Raw genomic sequence first — 23,343 nt, forward strand, 5'->3', positions numbered from 1 at the left:
AGGAGGCCGAGGCCAAGGACGAGGGCAGCAACAGTCGCGGCGACCGGTGCAAGACTCGGACTTGTGCCGACGCAGGGAGCGCGCGGAGCGCTCGAAGGGAGATGTCTCCAAACTTAGTAAAGACAGAGAAGAATGGCGACAGATCGGGTGACGGGAAGGAGGTGGGGGATGGGTCCGCCGAGTCTCAGAAAGCAGGGAAAGGCGAAAAACCGGAAGGAAAGGAAGACCAAGGGACGCAGTCGCGTTTTAGAGACTCTGAGGGATTCGAACTCGCTGACCAGACGGAGAAGGAGCGGCGGTCAAACAGGACAAATCGAGGGAAGACGTCTGAGGAAGCTGTATGCTCTGGAGAAGGAGGCGAGAACCCACTGGTGCTTGGAGGAAAGGAAAGAGAGAAGACGACGACTGAAAAGCGAATGGGAAAGAAGCTTGCGCGGCTCTTCCAGCGGCCCTTCTGCTCCCTACCTTTCGTCTTCCTTGCCCGCGCTTCCGTCTCGTCTTTTCTTCCGCCCAAGAAGCGGAACAAGGGATGGGAGCTCCACGACATTCTCCCGCCCGAGACGCTGGTGCGTTTCTTCAGTCCAAACGAAATGCTCGCGCTCCACGGCTTTCCTCCTTCTTTCAGTTTCCCCGAGGCGGACGAACCTCGTGCATGGCCTGCGCAGCGAAGAATGGTGGGGAACAGCTTGAACGTTCATCTCGTGGGCATGCTAATCGACTTCTTGGTTGAAGACCGAGACTGGAACTGAACGACAACGAAGGGGAGAGAGAGTTTCTCGATCGAGTGCATAAACTGGAAGCAAACGAAAGAGACAGAAAGAATGAAAACGTTCTTGAGGCACACAGTCGCCTAGCGTAGAATCAAGAAAACACACAAGAGGTGTCAGGGTGGACAGGAAAGCACGAACATTTGAGAACACGACTTGGAGAGAGGAGAAACATGGAATGAAAGGTGGAAAAAAGGGACTTTTCAGGGGGGAAGGAATGGGAACACAAATTAGGTAACAGGTAAAGAGCATTGGGGGAATACACGAATTCGTTTAAGAGCGTCAGGGGATCTTTCAAGTCTAGGTTTTGTGACGAGAAGAAAGGACTGGAGGACCCTGTGTGCATGACCGCAGTTGTGAGACAAATAGACAAGTATTCCGTTTTGTCTTGCCTTTTGTAGCTCGCACTGTACGAGCCCAACAACAGGAACCGAAAGATCGTGGGGAGACTTGTGCCACTTGGAACTTGACTGTCTTTGTTCGCTGTCCACCACACGAGAACTGTCGATTGTTTTTTGAATGTCTTTTGTTTTGTGATTCTGCGCCGGTTCTTGCCCGCTAGGACGCGTCGCGACTCTCGTTCTCACTAGTTCTATCTCGAGACGCATTGTCAATGACAGTCCGTTCACGTTTTTAGGCGTTCAGTCTTGTTTGCCTGTTCGGCATGTTATTGCTTCCTGCAACTCAGTTGCTCCAGTTCCCTAGACAGCTGGAAAACGCCTGCTCACTCGGCGTTACTGTGGTCTCCCCTTGTCCGTTTTCCTCTCTTTCCTCTCGACGCCTCTCGTTTCTCTCTCGTGTCTCTGCGTTCTTTGGCGAACGGACGTACCGCGGAGCGAGAGAGAAAGCGCGAGCATGTGAACGAACACTCGATTTTCAGTGCATGCACCCGCAAGTTTAAAACCGCCAGTGACTCAGGAAACGAAGTGTGACTGGCAGAAAATCTGAGGCGGCGCTGCGACCTCTCTGGTGAGAGGGGAAGGAAAAACAGATTGGAAAGCACCGGCACAATTGACAAAGGCTACACAGTTTCAGGTAGACAGGGAAGCTATCAGTAGAATTATAAAGCCGACGTGCCGTCGAAAACCACCCTTCCTGGGCAAATTGACTTTGAAAGGCTTCTGGAGAAAAATCAATTGTCATCTGCGGAAAAACGATAGCTCGTGCAGGGCGAACCGATCACCACAATCACGGATTGACAACTGAGGACGGTGAATAAATAGAAATTAACAGACGCTGATAGGGGTCCAAGTTCGCGTCGAAAACCTCCTTCAAAAAGGTGAACTTCCGCCAACGCAGAGAAATTCTCTTTCTCCGGATGCAGTTCGAGACAAACAAAACTGGCTCTCTGGGACACACCCTGGTGCAAAGGGCACTCCAGACCTCTCTGCTGAAACTCTTCTGAAGAAAACAGAACGCAGGCGACAGCAGCGCCAGTTCAAAAACCAAAGAAGTAAGTTGACTCTCCTCAAATTCAGCGAAGCAGATGCGGAGTTTTGGCGCATCTTTTCTCACGTTCACAGGCCGATTCATTCAGTGGCCGGCGCTACAGGCACGTGGACAGAGCGTTAAAACTCATGCCCATATGCTCTGTTGGCTGCGACTTCTGAAAGTCTAAAGTTTGACAGAAGCGTTTAGCAGTTTGAAAGGACAGTCGCTGTCTGGCTGTTCTGTCGAAAGAAGGGGGGTTAGTTAGTTAGTCTGCTATCTTTCGAGAGGACAGCAACTTTCGTGGCTGATGTCTAAGCGGAGCATCTTCTCTAGCTGTGTCGCTGCCTGTGTTGCGCTTAGGACAGGCGCACGGTGACAGAAATCGAACCGGCGAAAAGAGAAAAAGGACAGGGGGGGAGGGGGAAGAATTGATGAGAAGAAGAAGAAGAGGAAACGACCGGCAGAGAGCAACTAGACAAGGGATCATAAGGATGTGAGGAAAGGAAAAACGAAGGGGAAAGAAGAAAGGTAGAGAAGACAGAGAAGAAAGAAAAGAGAACTCGAGACAGACACGCTTGCCGCTGTCGCCAAGAGGCTGTTGCATAATAGATGCCAACAAGGAAGTCGCTGATGCGAGTTTGTTAATCGAAACTGGAGTCGATGTCTGAAGCAAACCAATGCATGCAGTCCAAGGGAAGCCCCAGAGACACTCGAGCACGAGCAGACGGAAGCAAACAAGCTCTCCACCGCCGTCCTGGCATTTCTTGCTCAGGTGGAAGAGACGAAGAAAAACACTCTGTTTCCCTAGGCGTCATCGTAGTCGACCGCATCATCTTCCTCTCGGCTGAGGTGAGCTCGCGAAGACGAGGAAACGCCTTGAGGGCGTTCATTGTGAAGAGAAGAATGCTGAAAATGCAGAGGAGAAAAAGCTACACATCCGTGAAGACTTTGACACGCACCGTCGTTCATCAGACAAGCACCCCTTCGAAATATGGCAACTACCATTGGACACCTTGGTTTCAGAAGAAATCCTCAGAAGAGCAGACAACATCGCCGTGTCCAGGAAAAGCAAAGCTTCGAATCTGCACAAGTGTAGAAATACATATTTCAAAACACAGAAAAACGTACACAGAAACTCATGCACACACACCCACCAAAACGCATCCAAACACGTCTACACATATATCTACAAGCCTTTATACATCTCAATCTATAGAAGCATATATATATATATATATGTATATATATATATATATATATACGTAGCCATCGGTCGGGGGTCGGTCTGGCGATCACATGCAGCAGACGAGCAAATCGAACGCACCTCCGTTGCTGCACTGGACGAAGAAGGAACAGAGGAAGACGGTGATTCCGACACTGTTGCTTCTGACCCCAACGCTGCCGCCGCCACAGGTGCAGCCCAGGTTGCCTCCTCTTCCTCAGGGTCGCTATCGTAGTCCTCTGGAAGGAGACCTCTGTGTTTGTAAAACACAGCGAAACAGAGACAACTCGTTCCTTTGAAAGAAAGTAAAGACGCCATAGACGCCGCAGACACGGGGAGACGAAGAATCGCGAAGGCGACAGAAAAAGCAAGTAGACAGCGACGGACGCCTGTAACGACGTTCGTTGGAGGAGACACAGGGAAACTCAAGAGCAAAGAGAACAGTGGGCAGAAGAGAGAGAAAACAAGGGACGAATGAAAACAAGGTGCTGAAGAAAAGGCAACAGAAAAAAAGAAAGAGAAGGAACTGGAAGACTCACCTGACACGGCACTTGTGTTTCAGCTCAGCAACTTCTTCGTTCAAGTGCGCAAGTGCACCCATGATTTCCCGGTTTCTGCACAGATGAAAACGCAACGGCCAATCGAAAATGACACGCGAAGTGACCTCGCAAGAAGAGCGAAGGTCCAAACAAAGAACGCTTCGAGACGAGGTGAAGAAGAAACAGAACACCCGAGAAAAGAACGCGAAGGGCGGGAAAACAACGGGGACGAAGGGGGAGTGGGGGGAGAAAACGACGAAAGAACTCTAAGGAGGAGTTGTCTCAAAGGACCTGTTGATGCAAAACGACGAAAGGAATAAAGCACACACTGTCACACATATTGAAAGGAATGTGAAAGAGCGAATAAAAAGTGAAGAAGAAGAGACGCAGTCACCGAGGGACCGACAACGCGACAGCCCGACACAGGCCAGTCACGAAAAACGCCCCTAACCTGATCTCGTAGTCCTCTTTTGTGCGGTTCAGATTTCGAAGGGCGTTGCCACATTCCACTTGCTCAAGCTTCCTCGTTTTGCTGACAGCATCGACTTCTGTCCGCACGCGCTTCAAAGCCGACTCCCAGCTGAGACAAAACAGAACAGGTGCACAAACAGAAGCTAAGAGAAATAAGCCAAAAATGCGAAGAAGGCCTCACTGCGTTCAGGACTACCTACCAAAGTAGCTTGCATGATATTTAGGTGCATGAGCAAGTCAAACAGAAACGGACAGAGTCCCACAGCAGTCCGCACACACTCGGAACAGAGGGCCAGAACAGACGCATACGCACATTCACGTGCGTTTCTACCTCTCGATGCATATTTACACATACCGATGTATAAGAAGAGAATGTGTGGGAGACACGCATGTAAAAACGATGAATGAAAGAGAAAACAATGACAGGAAAATGCACATAGGCCTGAAAAAGCGGATGTACAGATGTCGACGCCTGTGACGTGAAGTATGCCTGCATTTCTGAGGCTCAGCTGCAGGAAAAAAAAGTAGTATCTTCCGACTTACTGGCTCTCCTGTGCCATGAGCCCCTGGAGATGTCTCGTCCAAGACGAAATCGCGTGAATGTTCATCAAATCGAGATTTGTCTGACCCAAACTCAGGTGCTCGAGAAGAGACTCGCAAGTCGTGATGGACTTGCGCCACTCCGCAGTGTCGCCCGATTTAGGGGGAGCAGGCGCCGCTTCGTACAGTCGACTCAAGTCCAGTTTCTGCATCGGTTCGCCTGAAAAGTGAAGAAAAAGCAGACACTCTTGAAACGTCAGAAACAACGACAAGCAGAAAAACGGACACCCACAGATTCTTCCAGGCAGGATGCGCGAACAGAGATGCACCATTCTTGTCCACCCTTTGCGAGCGCGCTGTTCGAAAGAGACACGAGAGGGAGACAGTGGAGACGCGATTTCCATACAAGTACCAGGGATCGAGGCAATCCAAGAGACGGTGGGAAAAAGGCAGCTCTCTGGGATCCTTGCGGACGACATGAAAAGGCACGGAGAAAAAAAAGAACGAGAAACAGGAAAGGGGTAGCCGAGGCAGAGAAGGTGAAACGTGGATGCAGCGAACCGTAGAGCAGAAGGGGAAAACAGGAAAGGGCAAGGAAACATATATCCCGAGAAGAAAGCACAAAAACAGGCGTCCGTGACGAGACCCAAGACATACGACGCCGATGAATACGAGAGCAAAGAACTCAGGCAGTATCGAAATAAGACGCAACAAGAAAGGAACAAGAACCCCGTTCGAAAAGAGTCAGACGGCCAGTACTTCGGTTGGGTGGAGAACAAAGACGCCCGGCGACGTCGTACTTTTTCGCCTCGTCAAGCGAGAAGTTTGGCCACAAAGAAGCGTCTTTATGCGAGGTGCATACACCTGAAGAGTTGAGACTTCTGCAGTCATGATTTGCCGCGTGTGAAAGGAGCTGTGAGCGCACGTGGCAACATCCAGCTGTCACCCTTTATCTGCAGAGAAGACCCGTTCACCGAGCTAGTGTCTGGACGGTTACTCCAACGGCTGAAGTTCGCTTCTTGACTTTGGCCTTCTCACCTCGTTTGAGTCGCAGGAGTTCTCTCCCGACCAGCGAGTTCGGATTGTCCAGATGCGGCGTTCGCGGAGCTGGAAGAAGCTCATCGAGGTACTCTTTGAGGAGCTCGTCCTCGAGAGAAGACGCTTCTTCGTCGCTGCTTCGGCCGGCGTTTTGCCGCCTCGCTCGGCGCTCGCGGTTCATAAGAACCAGTTCCTGTTGAATTAAACTCTTTGCTTCTTCATTTTGTTCGGGTGTCAACGCATCGACGTACGGGAGGGTGTCGACCAAGTGTGCCAGAGGAAGCGCCTGGGCAAGAAACTTAGGAGACGCGCCGTTTGTCAAACCCTGAGGCGGAGGCGACGAAGTCCGCAAGGCGAGTGCCGAGGAGGGCGGCGACGACGCCTGCACTTCTGTACCCGCCATTTACGGAAGCATAAGAGAGCGGTGCAGGCGATCGTTTCGTTTTGCAATTAAAATGGTGTGGCAGGGCCGGAGGAAACGCGCTGCCTCTCTCGCGAAGACTCCAGAGAAACGACGGCAAAACGCAGAGAGAATCTCCCTGGATTTAATCCATAACACGTAAGGAAGCGAAGACGGGGACGTGAAGAAAGAAAGTAGCGCGAGAGGCTGCAGGAGACTGGCAGTTCCGGCAGTGCCAGGCAAAAATATCGCGGCGAACGGACGACTAACTTTCAGTGGACGTACACTCGAGCAGCAGCTGTCAAGGCCGAGAAGCAGTGTGATTCACAAGGGAGGCGGTAAAGAACCAAGAAAAATTACATGAGGAACCGGGAGAAACGAATAGCGCGATGACGTTCCACAACTGGGAAAGAAAATTCGCCGACGGAACAAAAGTCAACAAGTCTGACCGGCAAACCTCCAGTTTCGACAGCGTCCGGAATCACCTCTTTCGTATACATGGGATGCCTCCACTCCCATACGGCAAGGAAAGGACGAAACGGCACCCCTTTGCTTATTTCGGTTTCCCCGTTCGGTCGCTGAAGGTCGCTTTTCCCTGCTGAGACTGCGACACCGAGCGTCAGTTTGCTCTCCTCATGGGAGAAAACAGCTGGAAATGCATGCACACATGTACCGGTACGTGAAAATCATACGAGCAACCGTTGCGTCGATCATGGTCCTCTTCTCATGTATATCGCTGCTTTTTATTTCACTTTCGAAACCCGCTCCACTATTGGAAGAATGGGAAGCGGAATCACGGAAAAGCAAAGGCAGTGCGAAGTCGAATGTAGTTTGTCAATGACGAACCCCTCACGAAACATACGGTATGGGTATTTCCTGGAATTTTCTGCGTTTCTGTCACGCTTTTGCAACAAACTACACAAGGACTTCTTCTTTGGAGTGCCTTACCAGTTAGATGCTTGTTCAAAGCACAACAGAAGGTAATTTGCGGGGCTCATACTGGCGGCTGTACCGCTGCCCCGCCCGTAGATGTACGAACAAGAAGACAACTCGATCAAGAGTTCCCCTATCCATTTGTCTTTGCTCATTTAGTATGAGTCGGTTCGGGCGTTCTTCTGGCATTCAGCAGGAGCTAGGATTTATGGTGTTCCTATCGAATACCCGCGCTAGACGCTGGAGCTTTTCGTGGGGGAATTTTGCGGCGGGCCGGCATTCACTTCCCTTTTTGAACGACGCAACATGAGAGAGACCTGCTCGTAGGCTGTTCGTCTGTTGGCTTTTCTACGGTGGCACGTTTCTCACTGTCTTCTTTGGAGGCAAGGGAACCCCCGTGAAATCAAATAGAAACGCTGACAGCTCGTACGTGGAGCGAGACTGTTGTCCAGTGTCGATAAGCGAGGTTTGCGTTTGCAGTTTCACTCGAGGCCGAGAAAGTGCGTGAATCAGTGGTCGAAATGATGATGTAGCAAAGAAATGTGTTTTCGGTGTTTCTCCTCCATGGTTTGGGAGGTCGATCACCAACGTGAAACGAAGACAAGCGTGTTTAAAGAAGCAGATGCCAATGTGGGTAAATGGGTAGTTACACTTCACAGAAATTCACTGAAAACGAGAGGGTCTCTGGAACTTCCTCACCCATGATAGATCGCAGAAAAACGGACGTACCAGATCTCTGGAACACTGTCGCAGAGACGCAGAAAGAGCAACGCCGCCAAAAGGACACTTTTTCAATGACTCTAACAAGCGCTCTAGTAAACAGTTATTTGCAGTGAAGATCTCCAAGCAAAGAGTGACTGCTTACAGCCTTCAGGGCCTGCCATCTGGTCCTGTGCAACCACACTAGCGGAGAGAAGGCTAGTAACTGCTGTTATAGTTTAACGGAAAAGTGTGTACCTGCGGGTATTACAGAAATAACGGTTGAAAGTACACAACCTCTTCGCCTGGAATGGAAAAAGCCGGACTCTCATTCAGAAGAAAACGGGGAATGCTACTTTATCCATAAACTCAGTGATTGTGTGCAGTGGAACAAAAGAAACAACGCAGAGAAAAATGGGTCTCTGCTCTGATGACAAGACGCCAGTGAAGAACCCATGCAGTGCGTCGACTGTTTCTTTACTTTCGCGCGGACCTCTTACATTCTCCTTCAAGCGCCGTTGTTTCTACCGACAGGAATGTAAGCTTGATTCACGGACACCGAGAAACACCTTCAGACTCCCAATTCGTTCCTGCTCTCCGTCTTTCTCTCGTTTGCTCCTCTGGCTGTCTCTGGACCTCGAAGAAACGCTGGCAAAAAAACGGCCGGCGGAAGTACAGGGACACGGAGAGAAACGTTTAATTCCTTCTCCGCTTTAAACGAATCGGGGATCTTGCCTTTCGTTCTGTGCGAAACAGAGGCACATGTGAATGCTGCATCTTCCTGAAACACGCGTGAGACAAGAGAGGTACGCGGAACGCGTTTTCGCGACGTCCTCCCGTGGTCGACAGCAGACGAATCGTGAGCCTGAGTGCCGCCGAGAGAAAGATCTCTTTTCTTTTGGAACCTTCTTGCGACAACGCAGAATCCTTCTTTGCCGCTCTTCGTCTGTTCACTTCTCGTGTTCGTTTGCTCGGCCGCTCCCTCCACCTTCTTCACCTTCCACGCCTGCTTCGGCTGCACTTCGTTTTTCCAGAGTTGCTTTCTTCCTTCGTCACTCTCGTTCTCTTCGCTGCCCTCGCGCTCTTGCGCTTCGCTGTTGCCGTGTCTCCCTTGTCTCTTCTGCCTGTTTCCATTGGCCGGAGACGAAGAGAGTGGAAGTCGCTCTTTTTCCTTCTTTGCCAACGACCCAAACAACATGTCTGCAGACCGCATTGCGAGAGACCTTGGAAGATTCTTTTCACAAGCAGAAAACGGTTGACAGGAGCTCACCAAGTCCGAGAGTCGAGAACGCACAGCAAGAGCTGAAGACAGAGGCAAGGAGAGAGAAGGAAGAGAAGACTCACAAAAGGAAGGAGACGGCGTGATCAGAGTTGAAGAAGGATCGGTCGCAGATGCATCTAGGGACTTTCTGCGTGAACACTTGCGACATTTTGATCGATGGAAAGTTGTTCTTCGATGACGGGAGGAGAGACAAGGCGGCGCCGGGTGTGCCGACACCTGGCACCTTCCCTGATACCGGGATGAAGAGGCAAGAGAAAACCACGATTTGCCTTTGGTAGGGGGACGGAAAACAACTGCGACACGAACGTCCCTGCTCTTGTCGTCTTCATCTCCCTCAATCTCGTCTTCACCAGTCTCCCCGCTGCAACATTTCCTTCCCTCTTCCACTTGTTGTTCACCTTCTCCTTTTTCTAGTCCTCTTTCGCCTTCTTGTGTCGGTTCCCTTTCTTCTCCAACAGTTTCCAGCGACCTAGAGTGGCCACAGACTCCGTGTTCTTCTCCGTCGAACACCGTTTCTCCATCCCTTCTGTCTCCTTCAGCCTTCTTGCATTCTTCGAGCTTGTCGTCGTCCGTCTTTGCTTCTCCTTCCCCAATCTGCACAGCCGTTGTCGCTCCGACACTCCTCCCATTTCTCATTTCATTTCTCTTCTGAAGGTGACGGCAGTCTCCCTCCGCTGTCCTCCTCCGAGAGCTGTCCTCCACGCTCTCTGTTGGACTGTTCTCTTCTTCTCGTTTCTCGATTGGCGCGAGAGTCTCCTTCAAGACTCTGAGCTCTCTCCCATTCTGCATACTCTCCTCTCCTGAGTCGTTGTGCCTCTTCTCGTTTTCCTGCAGTCCTTTTGCGAAGTGACTTCTTGTCTTTTCGTCCCCCGTCGTCGTTTTCCTCCTCTCTTCCTCCTCCGTCGTATTCTTTGCTTTTTCAGGTCCTTCTTCTCCTTCTGGGACGTCTCGCTCTTCTTCGTCGGATTCGTCTTCCTCCGCGTCTTCTTGTTCTTTTACTTGTTCTCCTTCTTGTCTCCCTTTTCCTTCCTCTATTCCTTCCCCCCCTTCTTCTTCCCTTTCTTCTTCTCTTTCATCTGCTTCTCCCATTTCCTCTGCTGCGTCTCCTCCTTCTCTCTCTTCTTCTTCTCTCTCTTCTTCTCTCTCTTCTTCTTCGCACTCTGCTCTGGCCGACCCCTCCTTGAGTCGTCGTCCGTCTCGTGTCTTTCGACTGGCATTCTCCGGTTTCTCTGCAGTGTCTAGGTCTCTCGTTTCTCTGTGTTGACCGCAGTTCTCCGTTTCGCGTCTTTCGCAGAAGGCGGAAAATCGACGAAGAAGGCGGGGAACCGAAATGACCGGAGCACGCAAGCGCTGCCCGGCAGCAGGGACTCGCACATTCCCCGGTGGTCGGCAAGAGTCATCAGGGCGCGAGAAAGGACGTTGAAAGAGCGACCGGAAGAACTCGGTACTCCTCGAAGACCTCTCACCAGGAGACTGACCTCCGCAAGAAAAATCAGATTCGTCTTTGCCACAGTAGCGCCCAGGCATGGAAGCCTTCGACGCCAACACAATCGCAGCAGACAAAGCAGACGCAGAGGACGCAGAGGACGCAGAGGACGCAAAGGACGCAGAAGCGCTCGGGTGAGGGGAAAGAACGGGGAGACAGCGACAGTTCCACGGTCCACGTAGCGGGAGGCGGAAAGAAGAACTCGGAGAGGGAGACGACTGGTTTCCCCGAATCGGGCGTGAAACAGAGGAGATAACAGAGACGCTGGAGACAGCTGTCGATGTTTCGATAAGCTGGTGTAGAAGGCAGAGAGCGACGAAGGCTTCTCGAGATCCACCGTGTTTCGCCCTGTGTCTGAATTCCCAGAGAGCGAGATACAGTCCAGCGAGGCGCAAGAGCAGTGTCTGCGACCTGCGTCGATCAAGCTGGAAACACGAATGCCTTTCAAATTCCAGTTCGCCGGCTTCTTTTCCTTCTCTCGTCACTGGGGTCTCCTCTGTCTCCGTTTGTCCTAACCTTTTCTCTCTGCCGAAGTTTCGCCCTGTTACCCAGGTCGAGTCTCCGACGCTCTCACCTCTCTGTAGACTCTTCGTTTTCTTCCTTTCGCCTTCTGCGTCGCCTCCTTGTTGCTCTTTCTGAGGCCCGCGATCCCTCCACGAACCCTCTCCAGGGGACGAGAGAAGCTGCGAGAGACTCTGTTCAAAGTCTTGGACGGAGACGTAGTGTGTCTGCGCGTCTGTACGCTTCTGCACCTGTTCTCCGTCCTTTGCGACATGCTCTTTCATCGTTACGGAGGCGAATGAGGCCGCTAAATCCTTCACGGAAACGCCGACATCTTGGAGCCGACTGAAAACCTGACGCAGCGACGCACGCCCTGCCACCCGAGCGCGGCCGCACAGGCCTCTCGTTCTCTCAACCAAGCTGTGACAGAAGACGCGCCTCTCTTCTTCCTCGCCTTCTTCTGCCTCCTCTTCGTCGCTTCGCGTTTGGAGCATCGCCTGGTCGCTTTCCTCAGTCGGTGGCTCCGTTGCGCTCTGAGGCTTCAAGCGACCGGAATGGACAGACTGCGGAGTGTGACATGAAGGGTGAAATGGAAAGAAATCGGAAGCGCGGACTGCAGGAAGAGCAAATGAACGCAGAGACTCTTGTAGAGGCGAAGAGAAGGAAGTGGAGAAGGCCAACTCAGGGTGCAAGATCTGTAGCGCCCAGAGCTGTGCCACCTGCCTGCCAACCTCGATGTACGCATGGAGCAAAGGAATGAAAATCGCGTTTGGGGACCTGGGAGACAAACGCTGAGAGAAAGAAGCGGACGACCCACACATCCGGGGAGATGGAGCAGGGCGAGATGCGCGAAACGGAGAAAACGAACTGGAGGACGTCTCCAGAGGGAACACGGAAGGAGAGACAAAGACAGATGAGTGCTTCGCCCTTTGCACGGATCCAGAGACACCGCTCTGGCCTGAGTGTTTGAGCGGAGATGCTTCTTCCCGACTGCCGCCTTCGGTGTTTTGATCCGCGTTTGTCGCAGAAACAGGCTCTTCTGTCTCGTGTAAAGTGGCGCACAGTGTCTCCGTCTTTGTTGCCGCAAGAAACGAGGCAGGCCAAACTACGGCGTTTTCGTTTCCAGAGAAAGGAAGACTTTGGGGCGCCGAGGAATCTCCCACCGCCTCCTCGGCCTTTGAATGCCGGCGCGTCCCCGCACTCGGCGAGGGGGCCGCTGTAGAGACACTTGAGAGAGGACGCGACGAAGACTCGTATCGCAGGGAGAGGTTTTGAAACTCTGCTTTCTGTGACATAGCGGCTGCCCTTTCGAGACCGGAATGCGGACTGTCTGAGACCTTTCCTGAAACTCCCAGGCTCGCGAGTCCCGCAGAAGTCTTCGCCAGCATGGAAAGTGAAGAAGACACAGAAGGCAGACAAGAAGAGGAAGAAAAGAACGAAGAGGAAAGAGACAATGGACAGGAAGAAAAGCAGGAGGGTGACGGGCAGGACCCGACCGAACAAAGAAAGGACGACGAGTTAAGGTCGACGAGATGGTCCAGGAAAGCTGTTGTTTCGCGGTGAGTGAATCCCAGGCAAGCCAGGCGCACACTGACGAGGCTGGGAAGAGAGACAAAAAGAAAAGAGAAGGAAAAAGGGTGGGCGATATCACAAATGAAGAATAAACACAAAAGAAGAATACGACAACTGCAAAGTCAATTCATCCATAAGGAAACAGCCGAAAGAGGGAGAAGTTAAGAAAATGGAATCGGAGTCTCAAATGGCGAAGCACGGCAAGATCTTGTGACCAGCCAACTGAGTCAGACCAACCCAGTCTAGGACGTAGGTCCTCGTTGAAAACTTTGCTCCCCTCTTCCAGTGCGAGAAATCGACACGCTCCTCCTGATGGCTTGGAGTTCTCATCACGAAACAGACACTGAGAAAAGCGAAAAAAATCACGAAACGAGTGAGTGAAAGAAGCCAAACTCACCCCTACGCTAGTGAAAGTAACCGAACAACTTTTACGAGAAAAGCAGAAGAGAAAGATTTATTTCCGTCGGACTCGCATTGAGAGTGAAAACGGAAGTGAGCAAATCGCGAAGCCTCCCTGAACTTACTTGCACTGAACGAAGGCATCCTGTGCATCGGCAGCAAGGCATTCCTTGGAATTGAGGCTCCTGGCCTTTCCTCTCCCTATGCATTTCCAGTTGTGTTCTCGACTCCTGTCTCCTCGGCCCAATGGCAAGCTCACTTCTTCTAGAAGCTCCCAGTCACGTCCTCCACGCTCAATTCGTTCTCCCCTTTCTGAGTCTGCTGTTCTGTCTTCTGTTCGTCCATCTCCACCCTCTTTCGCCCCCTTCCTCCGCTCCGTCCGCAAGTCGCTGTCCCGTTTCTTTTCATCGTTTTCCTCCTTCGCCCCTCCCCGTTGCAGGCGCACCGCTTCTGTCTCTCGTATGCCCCTCTGGCTTCCGTTTTCTTTCTCTATCTCTCCCGAAGGATGCCTGTCACACCTCTCCCAACAGACTGGCCAGACGTCGTTTCCTCTCAGTGAGTCTCGCAGGAGGCGCCGGTGAACGCTTTCAAGCAAACGGCGTCGATCACGTTCATTCGAGGTTCTCGGCGTTTCTGCACTTGTCTTCCAACATCTGCTCCTGCTCTCTTTGGGCAAGGATTCAGTGTCCTCTCCTCTTGCGGTTTGCCTCTTCTCTTCTGACTCGGCCTCGTCGTCTCCTCTCTCCCGAGTCAATAGAGACCTACCCTCTGCCGCTGCTGGTCTCTCTGCGATAGCGCGTCGCTTTCTTTCTCTTTGCGCTGTCGTGTCCTCGGAGACTCCGAAAAGCGCTTCCAACTTGGCAATTTCAATAAATGGATCGGCGTTTTCTCTCAGCTGCTCCTCGCTGTCTGCCACTGTTTCCCCCCTAACAGCGCCCTCGCTGCCCTCGCCGCCCTCACTGCCCTCACTGCCCTCGCTGCCCTCGCCGTTCTTCGACACAGGCTCGAAGTCGGCGTCGTCGTCTGTTCTGCGTCCTTCCTCGCCGTCGCCGCTTCTTCGTCGCGCTGACGAACCTGTGCAGCATCGTCTGCATGGCCGCCTTCCTCTCCTTCTTCCCCAAGACAGTCGCGCCTCTTCCGATCTCTTTCCTTTGTCTTCGTGTTTCACATCTTCATGTGACCTGCTTCCGGAGCGACCGGAGGTCGAGGCAAGCTCTGTCTTTGTCTCCAGAGACAGCAAACCCGCCAGCGTCTCGAGGGCCTCCTTCGGACCTGCGTAAAGCGCGACGCGACAGCGAGCAAGAGCTGCGTCTTCTGGGAATTCTCTTAAGATCTTCTCGCCGCGTTCGAGGAGAACAACGTCAGGTCCGGAGCCCACCTGACGCCCAGGGGGTTGGCGAGAAACACTCGACTGGAACGTCCGCTGGCCTCGGGGCCTGTTTGTCGTCGCTGGCTGTGCCTCTTGCGAGCATTCCCTTGAAGAGAGAAGCGGAAAGCAATCGCGGGGCGGAGACGCGCGGCAAAGAACTGAAATGGCTCTATCGAATGCGCCTGCCACGTCGCACGTGAGAAAGCCGAGACACTCCGCTGCGGCCGCGACTCCTGCAGTTTCTCGAGTGTCTGTACACTGGACAGACTCTCCGGTGTCTGTGTACCTTCCGCGGTCTGGACTCCGTGGATAGCTCGTCGCCCAGAACTCGATAGCGACTGTGTTTGTGCGGCAGGTCCAGAGACTGATGGAGACTGGGCGTTGTGGGGGAGAGAGTGCATCGTCTGTCTGGACGTCCGAGGAAAGCGAAGCTCTCTCGAAAACGGACGCTCCTTCCACGAGTTTCTCGGAAGCGGTCTTGAGTGTTGCACTGGTGTCCTCCGTCTGAGACACCGAAGATGCAGGGACTCTGCGGGTACCACGGCTTCGACACGAGGGCCAGAAAAAAGGGCGTTTTGAAAGTGCAGTAAAGTGGAAATTCTCGTTTTCGTTTTCTCCAGTTCGCCTTACGGGACGCTGCCGCCTTGGGCTCCCAGCGTGTGACGACTCTGACAACGAATCGGAGCGATGTGAGAGACGCGTCGTTTTTCTCCTTTCCTTCCCGTCCCCCAAAGCCGAGTTTCGCTTTCTATGTCTCTCTGTCCTCAACGTCGGAGAACAAGACACAGGCACCAGGCGAGACCGTTCTGGGTGTTCTCCCTCCAGTTTGCATGCGCAGAACACCGCCTGAGGCGAGGGCAGCAGAGCCCTGCCTCTCGTATCGATTCTGCTTCTCAAGCGGCTTAGAAAGGAGCACTCGCCGACATGCACGAGAAGGTGGAGAGGGCGGAAGAACGCCTGCGCCGCATTCGAAGTGGAGAGCGAAAGCTGAGATGCCTCTGTCGTCGAAGACATAAACAGTGAGCAAGGAGAGGACGAGAAGGAAGACACCCTGGAATTGCCGCCGAGGTGCGGAACTGCATGCGGTAATGGAGGGATTGAGGGGGCCAGCGAGCCCCCGAGATCTCCGTCTTCTGCACTCGCTTCTTGCCTGCTCTCCCTACAATCCTCGACGTCAATTGCTTTCTTGGGTCGAGATGTTCCTCGATTCTCTCTGTTCTCTTTTTCCGTCTCAAGGCCAGTCCCCCTCTCGTTCTTCCACACTATCCCTGCATTCCGTTTGTCCTTATCAACTTGCTCTCCAGCCCCTTCGTCTTCACTGCGAAGGCGCCCATCCCGTCCTCGCTGTATTCGAGGGAGATCGTTCGACGACCCGAGCGGACAACCGTCATCTTCGTCCTTGCCTTCTTCGACTCTCAAAGCCTTAGGCAGGCTCTCCACACCTGCATTCTCTATTCTTGCCCCACATCGTTCTTCTTCGCTGGCTTCTTCTCCTCCTACGCCTGTACAAGCGATGGCAATGTGCAACCTTGCCACGGGCAGTTTCCTCTCACTTGCTGCACTCTTCGGTCCACACGCATCTACCTGTCTCCGTGTCGTTCTCTGCGTTTCCACTTCAGGTTTCCTCGGTTCCACTTTGTTCTCCGTTTCTTCTCGTGCTTCTCGCTCCCGCGCCTGCACTGTCCGGGGAGTGTCTCCTTTTTTCGAGCGGTGCGCACCGCTTGCTCGGCCTGGAACCAGACTCGAGAGCTCGTGGAGGTCGACAGCGAGAGACAGAAGTCTGTGATCTCCTTTGCGGCAATTCGTCAGCAAGGTTCCACTCCACGTGTCGAGGGTACCTACAGCGAGGACAGCCAGTGTCGGCTCTGCGGCAGGAAACGCATGTTTCCAGCCCCACTGCCTGAGTCTGTCGCTCTCTTTGTCCTTCGCTTTCTGTCTCTCGAGGCAGCTGCCGTTGTGCCGAGAGGTCAATATACCCCGAGGATTCACCGAGACATTCTCTCTTGCAATCCCCGACGCTCGACCGTCGCGCATCGACGCGCAAAGCAGGAAGCGCAGTGGCTGACGCAGAAGCACCGAAGCTGCCACGGCTTCAGACAGAAGCCCGAGACCAGACGCAGAACAAGAAGACGAGGAAGAAGAAAAATAGTGCGAATGGGAAGAAGACGAAAAGGGATGTCTCTGTGAAGCGCGGAGGACAGCGCGAGCGAGAGCTGGGGAAGGAGGTCCAAGGCGTAGAGCGTGGGAGCTTGCATTGTCAAAGAATAAGCGTTTTCTTTCCCTCTTCACGCAGTGAGCGAGGACAAGGTCTTCCTCAACGAGAGGTTCGCCTTCCGCTTCTCGGCAAAGCGCCTTGCACGCTACTGGGCGACTGAGGCCCCCAGGCCCTCCGCCTCTTCCCGTCTCTCGCCCGTTCGTTGAAACCACTCCGACGACGGAGACAGGCACGCTGCAGCAGAGCAGCACGCGCGCCGACGGCTGCATGCAGAGACTCAGTTGAGATGCAACAGCAACATGGGAGAGGTGCAGATGGAGGTGTGGAGTTCCCTCGAAAGACGGCGGAACGCTGGAAAGCAGACGAGGAAGAACGGAAACGTTTCTTCTCTGCCGTTCTGGGAGGCGCCCCGAGGGAACGGAATGTACACGAACAGATGGAAAACGGAGGACAGACGAGAGGGAATGGAGTTTCTCATCGGCGCCAAACTGAGGCCTGAAAAACTGTCGGTCACCGTGAGGCATCTCCATCTCTCTCTGGGTTTCGCCCGCCGCCATGCAGCGAGATGTACGGCCGCCGCCCTCCCCGTCGTTGACGCGACAGCCCGTCAGGCTTCGCCGGGACTTTCGAGCCTCGTTTTCGGAAGGAAAAGCAGTCCTTCCGACTCCACAGCGTTCGAACTTGTAGGAGCATTTAGATCTGAGTGGAAGGGAGAACAAAGAGACACCACCCCCGGACGCGTCCCCAGAGAAACCTCGTCGTTGTCGGTTTCCGGCGCCTTGCTGGCCTCCATTTGGGAAGACAGCAAGTCCTCTTCGCTTCAGCGACAACGGGGAAGCAAAGACGTATGCAGGACTGCGACCTCGCACATGAGAGGAACGGCTTGACGTGACACCCGCGATTCCGCCAACGGAAGAAACTGCGCCCTCTCCACCCGCGTTTCCTTCTTGCTGAACGGCGTCCACGGGACGGGCGCTTTCTCTGTTGAAAGGGAACCGATTGTCTTTCAGGCGTTGAAACAGGGGATCCGCGGCACAGAGACGGAGCCACGAATCGAGGAACGAGGTGGACATTCCTCTTCGCTCGTGGGAACTGTGTTTTCGTCTGTCGATATCCATTCTTCGCGCGTCTCTTCTGTCGCTCTGCCCCGCAATTGGACACCATCCCTCGTGCTCATCATTTTTCTGTGACGTCGTTCTTTCTGGTGCTTCCTCGTGTCGCGGTCTCTGGGGAGAAACAGCAGAAGCGAAGTCCAGCCTGATCTCTCTCGCATGTCTCGAGTCCTCCTCGTTCCCGCCTCCTCCGCGCTCGTCGAAAGGGTGTCGGCTCTTCTTCTCGCTTGATCTGGAGGAGCGGCAGCGATCGTTCAAGATGCGGGGAGAAGCTACGAGGGTCTTGGCTAAGGCCGACGCAAGGATGGCGAGACTGTTTGAGTCCCAGCGAGGCAGAAGAGCTTTCTCCTGCTTCAGATCAGAGGAGTTTGGAGTCGTTGTTTCTTCATCAAAAAGCCTTGTTGTCGAGGTAGTCGTGAGTCCACAATCCAGCGCAGCGGTCCAGCCACGGGCTACACGCCTCGGCGAGAGAGAAGTGTGAGTAGCGGGGATGCTTAATGCCTGCATGTTAACATCACCTGGAACTAGACACGGTGTCTCTCCTAGTGGTATGCCCTGTACGAAACGATTTCTGTTCTGAGCTGGAAAGAACAACTCCAATGGCTCGTGTCTCCCTCTCGCCGCTGTCCTGTTTTCCTGCTCGCTCCTTCTTCCATCGCGCTCTGTTTCTGCCTGGCTCTCGCGTTTCTCCTCAGACTGAGGTAGAAGCCTGTTCTCCTTTGCGGGCTCTCCTAGTCGCGGCCGACGACCCAGTCTCCCCGCAACAGACAGATCCAGTTCCCTGGCTTCAGAAGCCGGTGTCACGCGCCGTTCGAACAGGGGAGGCCCCGATACCGCCTTTAGAGCCAGAGCTGCTTCTTGAAGCCTGATAAGAGACGCGAATCTCTTCTCTTCTTGACGACTCATTTCCTCCAAGAAAGCCAGCTGTGCACGACTGCACTCTCCACCCTGCAGCAGAGCTGCCGTCACAAAGTCGTCTCCCTCGTCGTTCCATGACTCTTTGGAAACAGCCGCTGGAGTTTCTTGCGAGGAGCCATGACAGCCCGCGTTGTGTGCGGGGAAGCGCCTCTGTCCTGAGAACGTGCCTGCAGGCGAGCAAAACTCGGAGGAGTCGTGCGTCGTGGGAGACTCGCGATTTTGCATTGTCTGCTCTGGATGAGCAAGCGAGAAGACGAGGCTCTCTGGAGAGGACAGACCGGCCTTTCTGCAACTCAAAACTCCTCCCGATTTCGCAGGGGAAGCGGGGAATCTGACTTCATTCCCAGAAGAGAGAGGGGGAAAGACGCGGCAGGGAAAAAGGCCGGCTTGGGGATTGGGCTCTCTACGCATGACGACAGACGCAGGCTGTGGTGAGGTCGGGACTTGACAATTCGAGGAAGATGGGGAACGGGCTTCTGGAAGCGGCTGTCCGCGTGCGTCTGAGCACTTCGTTGTGTTAGGACCGAGAGGCCCACGCGAAGAGGTAGAAGGAGAGTTGCAGAGCCGGGGAGGCATGCGAGAACCCTTATGTATCCTCGCCGTTTCAAGAAATCCAAGAGTGTCCACGTCGTGGATCAGATGTCCGGGGTGCCGTGAGTCCTCTCGCGCCTCCACAGACAAATGGGTAGTGGAGAGGGCTCCAAGCCGGAAGGCGTCTGGAAGTGACGAGATCAACTGTTCAGGAAACGGGATGTTGCTCGTTCTATCGAGGCCACGAGACGACGCTAATGAAGAGACGAAGGACGCAGAGGAAAAGGGTGGAACAGTTGGCTGACTGTAGCCGAGAAAAGCACCTCCCATGGTGTCGAAGGGCCGTTGAATGATAGACCCTCTTGGCTTTCTATGCTTCGCCACGTCGCTCAACAAGAGCCTCCAGTCTACTCTCTCTGACTCGTGTTCGTCTTGGTCTTCGCTTCCTCTCTCCCGGGCGTCGTCTCTCTCGCCGCAAGATTGAGTGTCTCTTACGGACACCGAGAAGACCGGTCTGTTGTTGACATGAAGGGAACGTGTACACTGCGCCTCCTCCATCGTATCTGCTCAGTCCTGGAATGCTCATGCGCCAGATCACGAAAGTCGAGAGGGCACCTCGAGGAACGAAACTGTCAACGTTAGACCGCCACTGTTTCGATATGAATTATATATCTATATATATACAAATATATGTATGTATTAAATATGAAAAGTGCCCCTGTCCAAGCTGTGACTTTTCCGTCGCAGTGAAAGTTCGTGAGTAATCCTGTCTTAAAAATTACGGCTCCCAAAACGCGGGCATTGCTCATTCTATCGTCTGAGAAGTCTTTCTCTTTGACTGCCAGTAGGAAAAAGAATCCATAAAATACACGGGACCATAACCAGTCTCACTGTGGTGGCGCGAAGGCAACTCTTGAGTGTGAAATGACAACAGATCAACACGTTTGTGCCTGCTTTGGAGGAGAAGAGCTGCTACAACCTGTCGATTTACCTACGAATGCAGGTGTACCGACTCAGGGAGAACAGCGAAGAAGTTTCAGCGCGCTATTTTCGAAGTCATTGCACTGACATTGCTGTCCTGGCAGCCTCAAACTTGCTGGCTTGCTTGGCATTGCAGCTGAAGCAGATGAGAGTTGCACGACAGAGCGCAGGCATCGAAAGGAAGACGAGTCAGACGACAGGCGAACTGCTCGCGGCGCATGATGCTCCAAGATCAGGTCTCTGTTTTCTTTACAGCTTCGTTGCTGGGGAATCCAAATCTGACGCTTCTCCTGAAAAGGTGCCACTGTGTCCTCTTTTACATGGATCAGCCACCAAGCAAGCAGTCAACAGGGAGCTGCAAGGGCGACTGTGGAGGAACTTCGCTAGGATGCCTCATTTGCTTCGCGGTAAATTCACAAGATAAGTCGTTCAACGCTTGAGGCACGGATACAGAGCCACGGAGTCTAACCGCGAAAGCCGCGGAATAAGCGGTGTGAGAAGTGGTGCTGTGCGACTTTCACTCTTAAAAAAGTGATTCTTTCCAACAGTCACCTCGGGGCGGCTGGTGGACGCGCTAGGAAGCAGCCGACGAGCCCGATTTTTCTGAGCATCTAGGTTGAACGTGTAACCGAAGAATCGAGAGAAAGCTCGTCAGTAGAAAAGAGCGAAACGAGACCTCGCGCCACAAAAGTCACCTTGTGCCGCAACGATGCAACAAGAGCTACTGCGAAAGTGCACTGCATGCATCCTTGTGTGGTCGCTGCCTCATTGCATCTTTTTACAGAAGGCTTTTCGTGTTCAAGTCACTCCCGCAGTTTTAGTTGTCGTTCGTCGAACTACCGCACAATCGTGTTCATCTCCGTCATGTTCAGCTGCTAGCTACCAGGGGGCCTCTTGCAGGCAGAAGGACGGTAAAGCAGCAAAAGCCAGCCCCCAGAGCAGTGTATCAGTGCGATTCACTTGAAAGGCTTTTTGCACCAGAAACGTTGCTGGCGCATGCAGTGTGAACGGGATCGCGTTTCTTGAGACAATGCGTGGGTCGTCACAGAAGACAAAGCGGGACGGCGGGAGGGGAGGGAGAGTTGGTGACCACCGTTCAGAAGCGTGACGTTTTTTGTGAGGCGTTGCTGTGATGGTGCCAGACCTAGATTGCCGGAGGATCGGTCACGCGGTGTTTATATTTTTTAAAGGCCTGGCGAATCATAGACGTAGTGGCTTTTCTGCGCAAGCAGTTTATTGTCTCCTGCCTTCATGGTGCCGTTCAAGCCGTTACGTTTATGCCATGCATGCGCACGTGCATGCTAGAGGCACTGGCGCAAGCCAGTCACATGAAAAGTGGCATCATTTAACGTCGTGGTGAGTGGTGCGAAAATCTCGGGTCGGGACAAATTCACTTGAGGAAAGTGGGCAAGCGTTTATTCAAAATGCCACGCGATCGTACAGTGAGCAAATGGAGAGCGGATACGCATTTGTCCGCCGAGCAACAACAGCGGTGAAATCATGTCGCACGCTGGGAAAAACACCGGTAACCGTATATTGTTGATATTTCGCCAGCTGGTTTTCTGAAGGTTCGACAGTGGAATATTGTGGCTGATTACGTACTGGTCCAAATAGGCGTCATTGACTCAAGACGTAGCCAGTCAGAGCAGGTGTCTAACGCCACCGTGCCAATGTATCCGAAAGCGTAGTGCTGACGGGGATACACTATAAGCAGACTTTTCGGATCTGCTCACGGCAAACCAGATATCATGATGACGTCCAGATCGCAGTTGCGGTAGCTCCTCCGAAAGTAAGTGTTTGGCGAACACCTCCATCAAAAGTGTTGTTATGCTCTCGAGCTGTATAGATGAGTATTGAGAAATTATCTGGTAGATGGACCTGTACCGTACGGTATTCCCTCAGCCAAAACCAAACGGATGTCGGTGAAGGGCAGCTGACGCTAAGAGTTACTCGAGCGACGGCACAGACATTGACTTCCTCATTTTGAAAGCATGAGGCGGCCACAACTTTACAGATAGCCGCGAAACAACTTTCATACAGAAATGATGTCTTTCATACAACAGTGAGTCTCTGAGGTTATGCAGAGCGCTGACACACAGAAATCGGTGCGGGTTTTGTTTGTGCAGCTCGAACTAGCAAATCGAGTGCAGATCCGTCAGCGCCCACGAATCGGCAGTTATCCTTAGCAGCCGTTCACTTTTGACACAGAAGCGTATATGGTGGGCGTTCGTTTCCGCTGAATTTTCGCGTTGCTTACAAGCGCATAGTACCATATCCCGATTGTTCGATCTGTGTCTTCTAATGCTGAGATCGAGCCCCAAACCTGGCCAACCTATGCATTTTTAAGAAAGAAAATTATTGCTCAACGTTCTTCATAGGGGGGAAGAGCGTCCGACCAATTTTTTCGAAAACATTCATACCACCTCTAGCCACGTTCGACGTGAGCGCGCAAAAGTGCCTCGAGAGGTCTACTCTGCTCGCAGGTTCATTGTGAATGAAGAAGACACATTCTGTAGTCGGGTTCTCCAGTCTGTGTAGCCTGAGGCCTATGGCACGGAATGCTGCTGGTTTCAACCATGAACCAGGTAGAAGACAAATGAAAAAGGACGTGCATGAAGGTTACAGCCACACTGCAGCACGTTTCCCTGGAGACACGTCATCCTTCTAAAACGTCGTCCCGTAGCGTTGCTGACGAATGCCGCCACGATGTGGGCACGGGCTACTCGGGCAGGCAACGAAACGGGTGCACGTTGGGGTTGACGCCTTCTTTCTTCGATGCACGACCAACCGTGTCTTAGCACCTCCGTGAAGACAACCTCCTTCTCGTTACTGCATCCGCTTTCCGCACAGATGTTTTTTTCAACAGCTATTTGCCTATCTGTTCTACTGTTTTTTTTCAGCCATTTCGTTGAGCGGTTTTATACACAATGGCGTTTC

General features: G+C 53.0%; 3 protein-coding genes across 3 annotated transcripts; all 3 read right to left on the bottom strand.

The window, feature by feature from the left end:
- Positions 1 to 4: 4 nt before the first annotated feature.
- TGME49_243615 (hypothetical protein) lies at positions 5 to 2,299 on the bottom strand. Its single transcript, XM_018780682.1, has 4 exons — positions 1,355 to 2,299; positions 720 to 745; positions 466 to 657; positions 5 to 273 (listed from the first exon to the last, which is right to left on the bottom strand). The coding sequence occupies exons 1-4, from the start codon at positions 1,373 to 1,375 to the stop codon at positions 114 to 116; spliced, it is 399 nt and encodes a 132-aa protein (XP_018637518.1). The 5' UTR covers positions 1,376 to 2,299; the 3' UTR covers positions 5 to 113.
- A 105-nt stretch (positions 2,300 to 2,404) lies between these two features.
- Positions 2,405 to 6,989, bottom strand: TGME49_243620 (hypothetical protein). The gene is made up of 6 exons (XM_002366820.2): positions 6,009 to 6,989; positions 4,974 to 5,190; positions 4,411 to 4,539; positions 3,960 to 4,034; positions 3,523 to 3,673; positions 2,405 to 3,104 (listed from the first exon to the last, which is right to left on the bottom strand). Exons 1-6 carry the CDS (start codon positions 6,409 to 6,411, stop codon positions 3,003 to 3,005), a joined length of 1,077 nt encoding a protein of 358 aa, XP_002366861.1. The 5' UTR covers positions 6,412 to 6,989; the 3' UTR covers positions 2,405 to 3,002.
- Positions 6,990 to 8,611: 1,622 nt separating this feature from the next.
- On the bottom strand, positions 8,612 to 21,887 carry TGME49_243635 (hypothetical protein; the record flags this gene model as incomplete). Its single annotated transcript, XM_018780683.1, has 2 exons — positions 13,406 to 21,887; positions 8,612 to 12,908 (listed from the first exon to the last, which is right to left on the bottom strand). Exons 1-2 carry the CDS (start codon positions 19,981 to 19,983, stop codon positions 8,612 to 8,614), a joined length of 10,875 nt encoding a protein of 3,624 aa, XP_018637519.1. The 5' UTR covers positions 19,984 to 21,887.
- Positions 21,888 to 23,343: the final 1,456 nt, after the last annotated feature.

The sequence above is a fragment of the Toxoplasma gondii genome, chromosome VI (assembly GCF_000006565.2).
Source record: "Toxoplasma gondii ME49 chromosome VI, whole genome shotgun sequence".
In the NCBI taxonomy this organism is placed as follows: domain Eukaryota; phylum Apicomplexa; class Conoidasida; order Eucoccidiorida; family Sarcocystidae; genus Toxoplasma; species Toxoplasma gondii.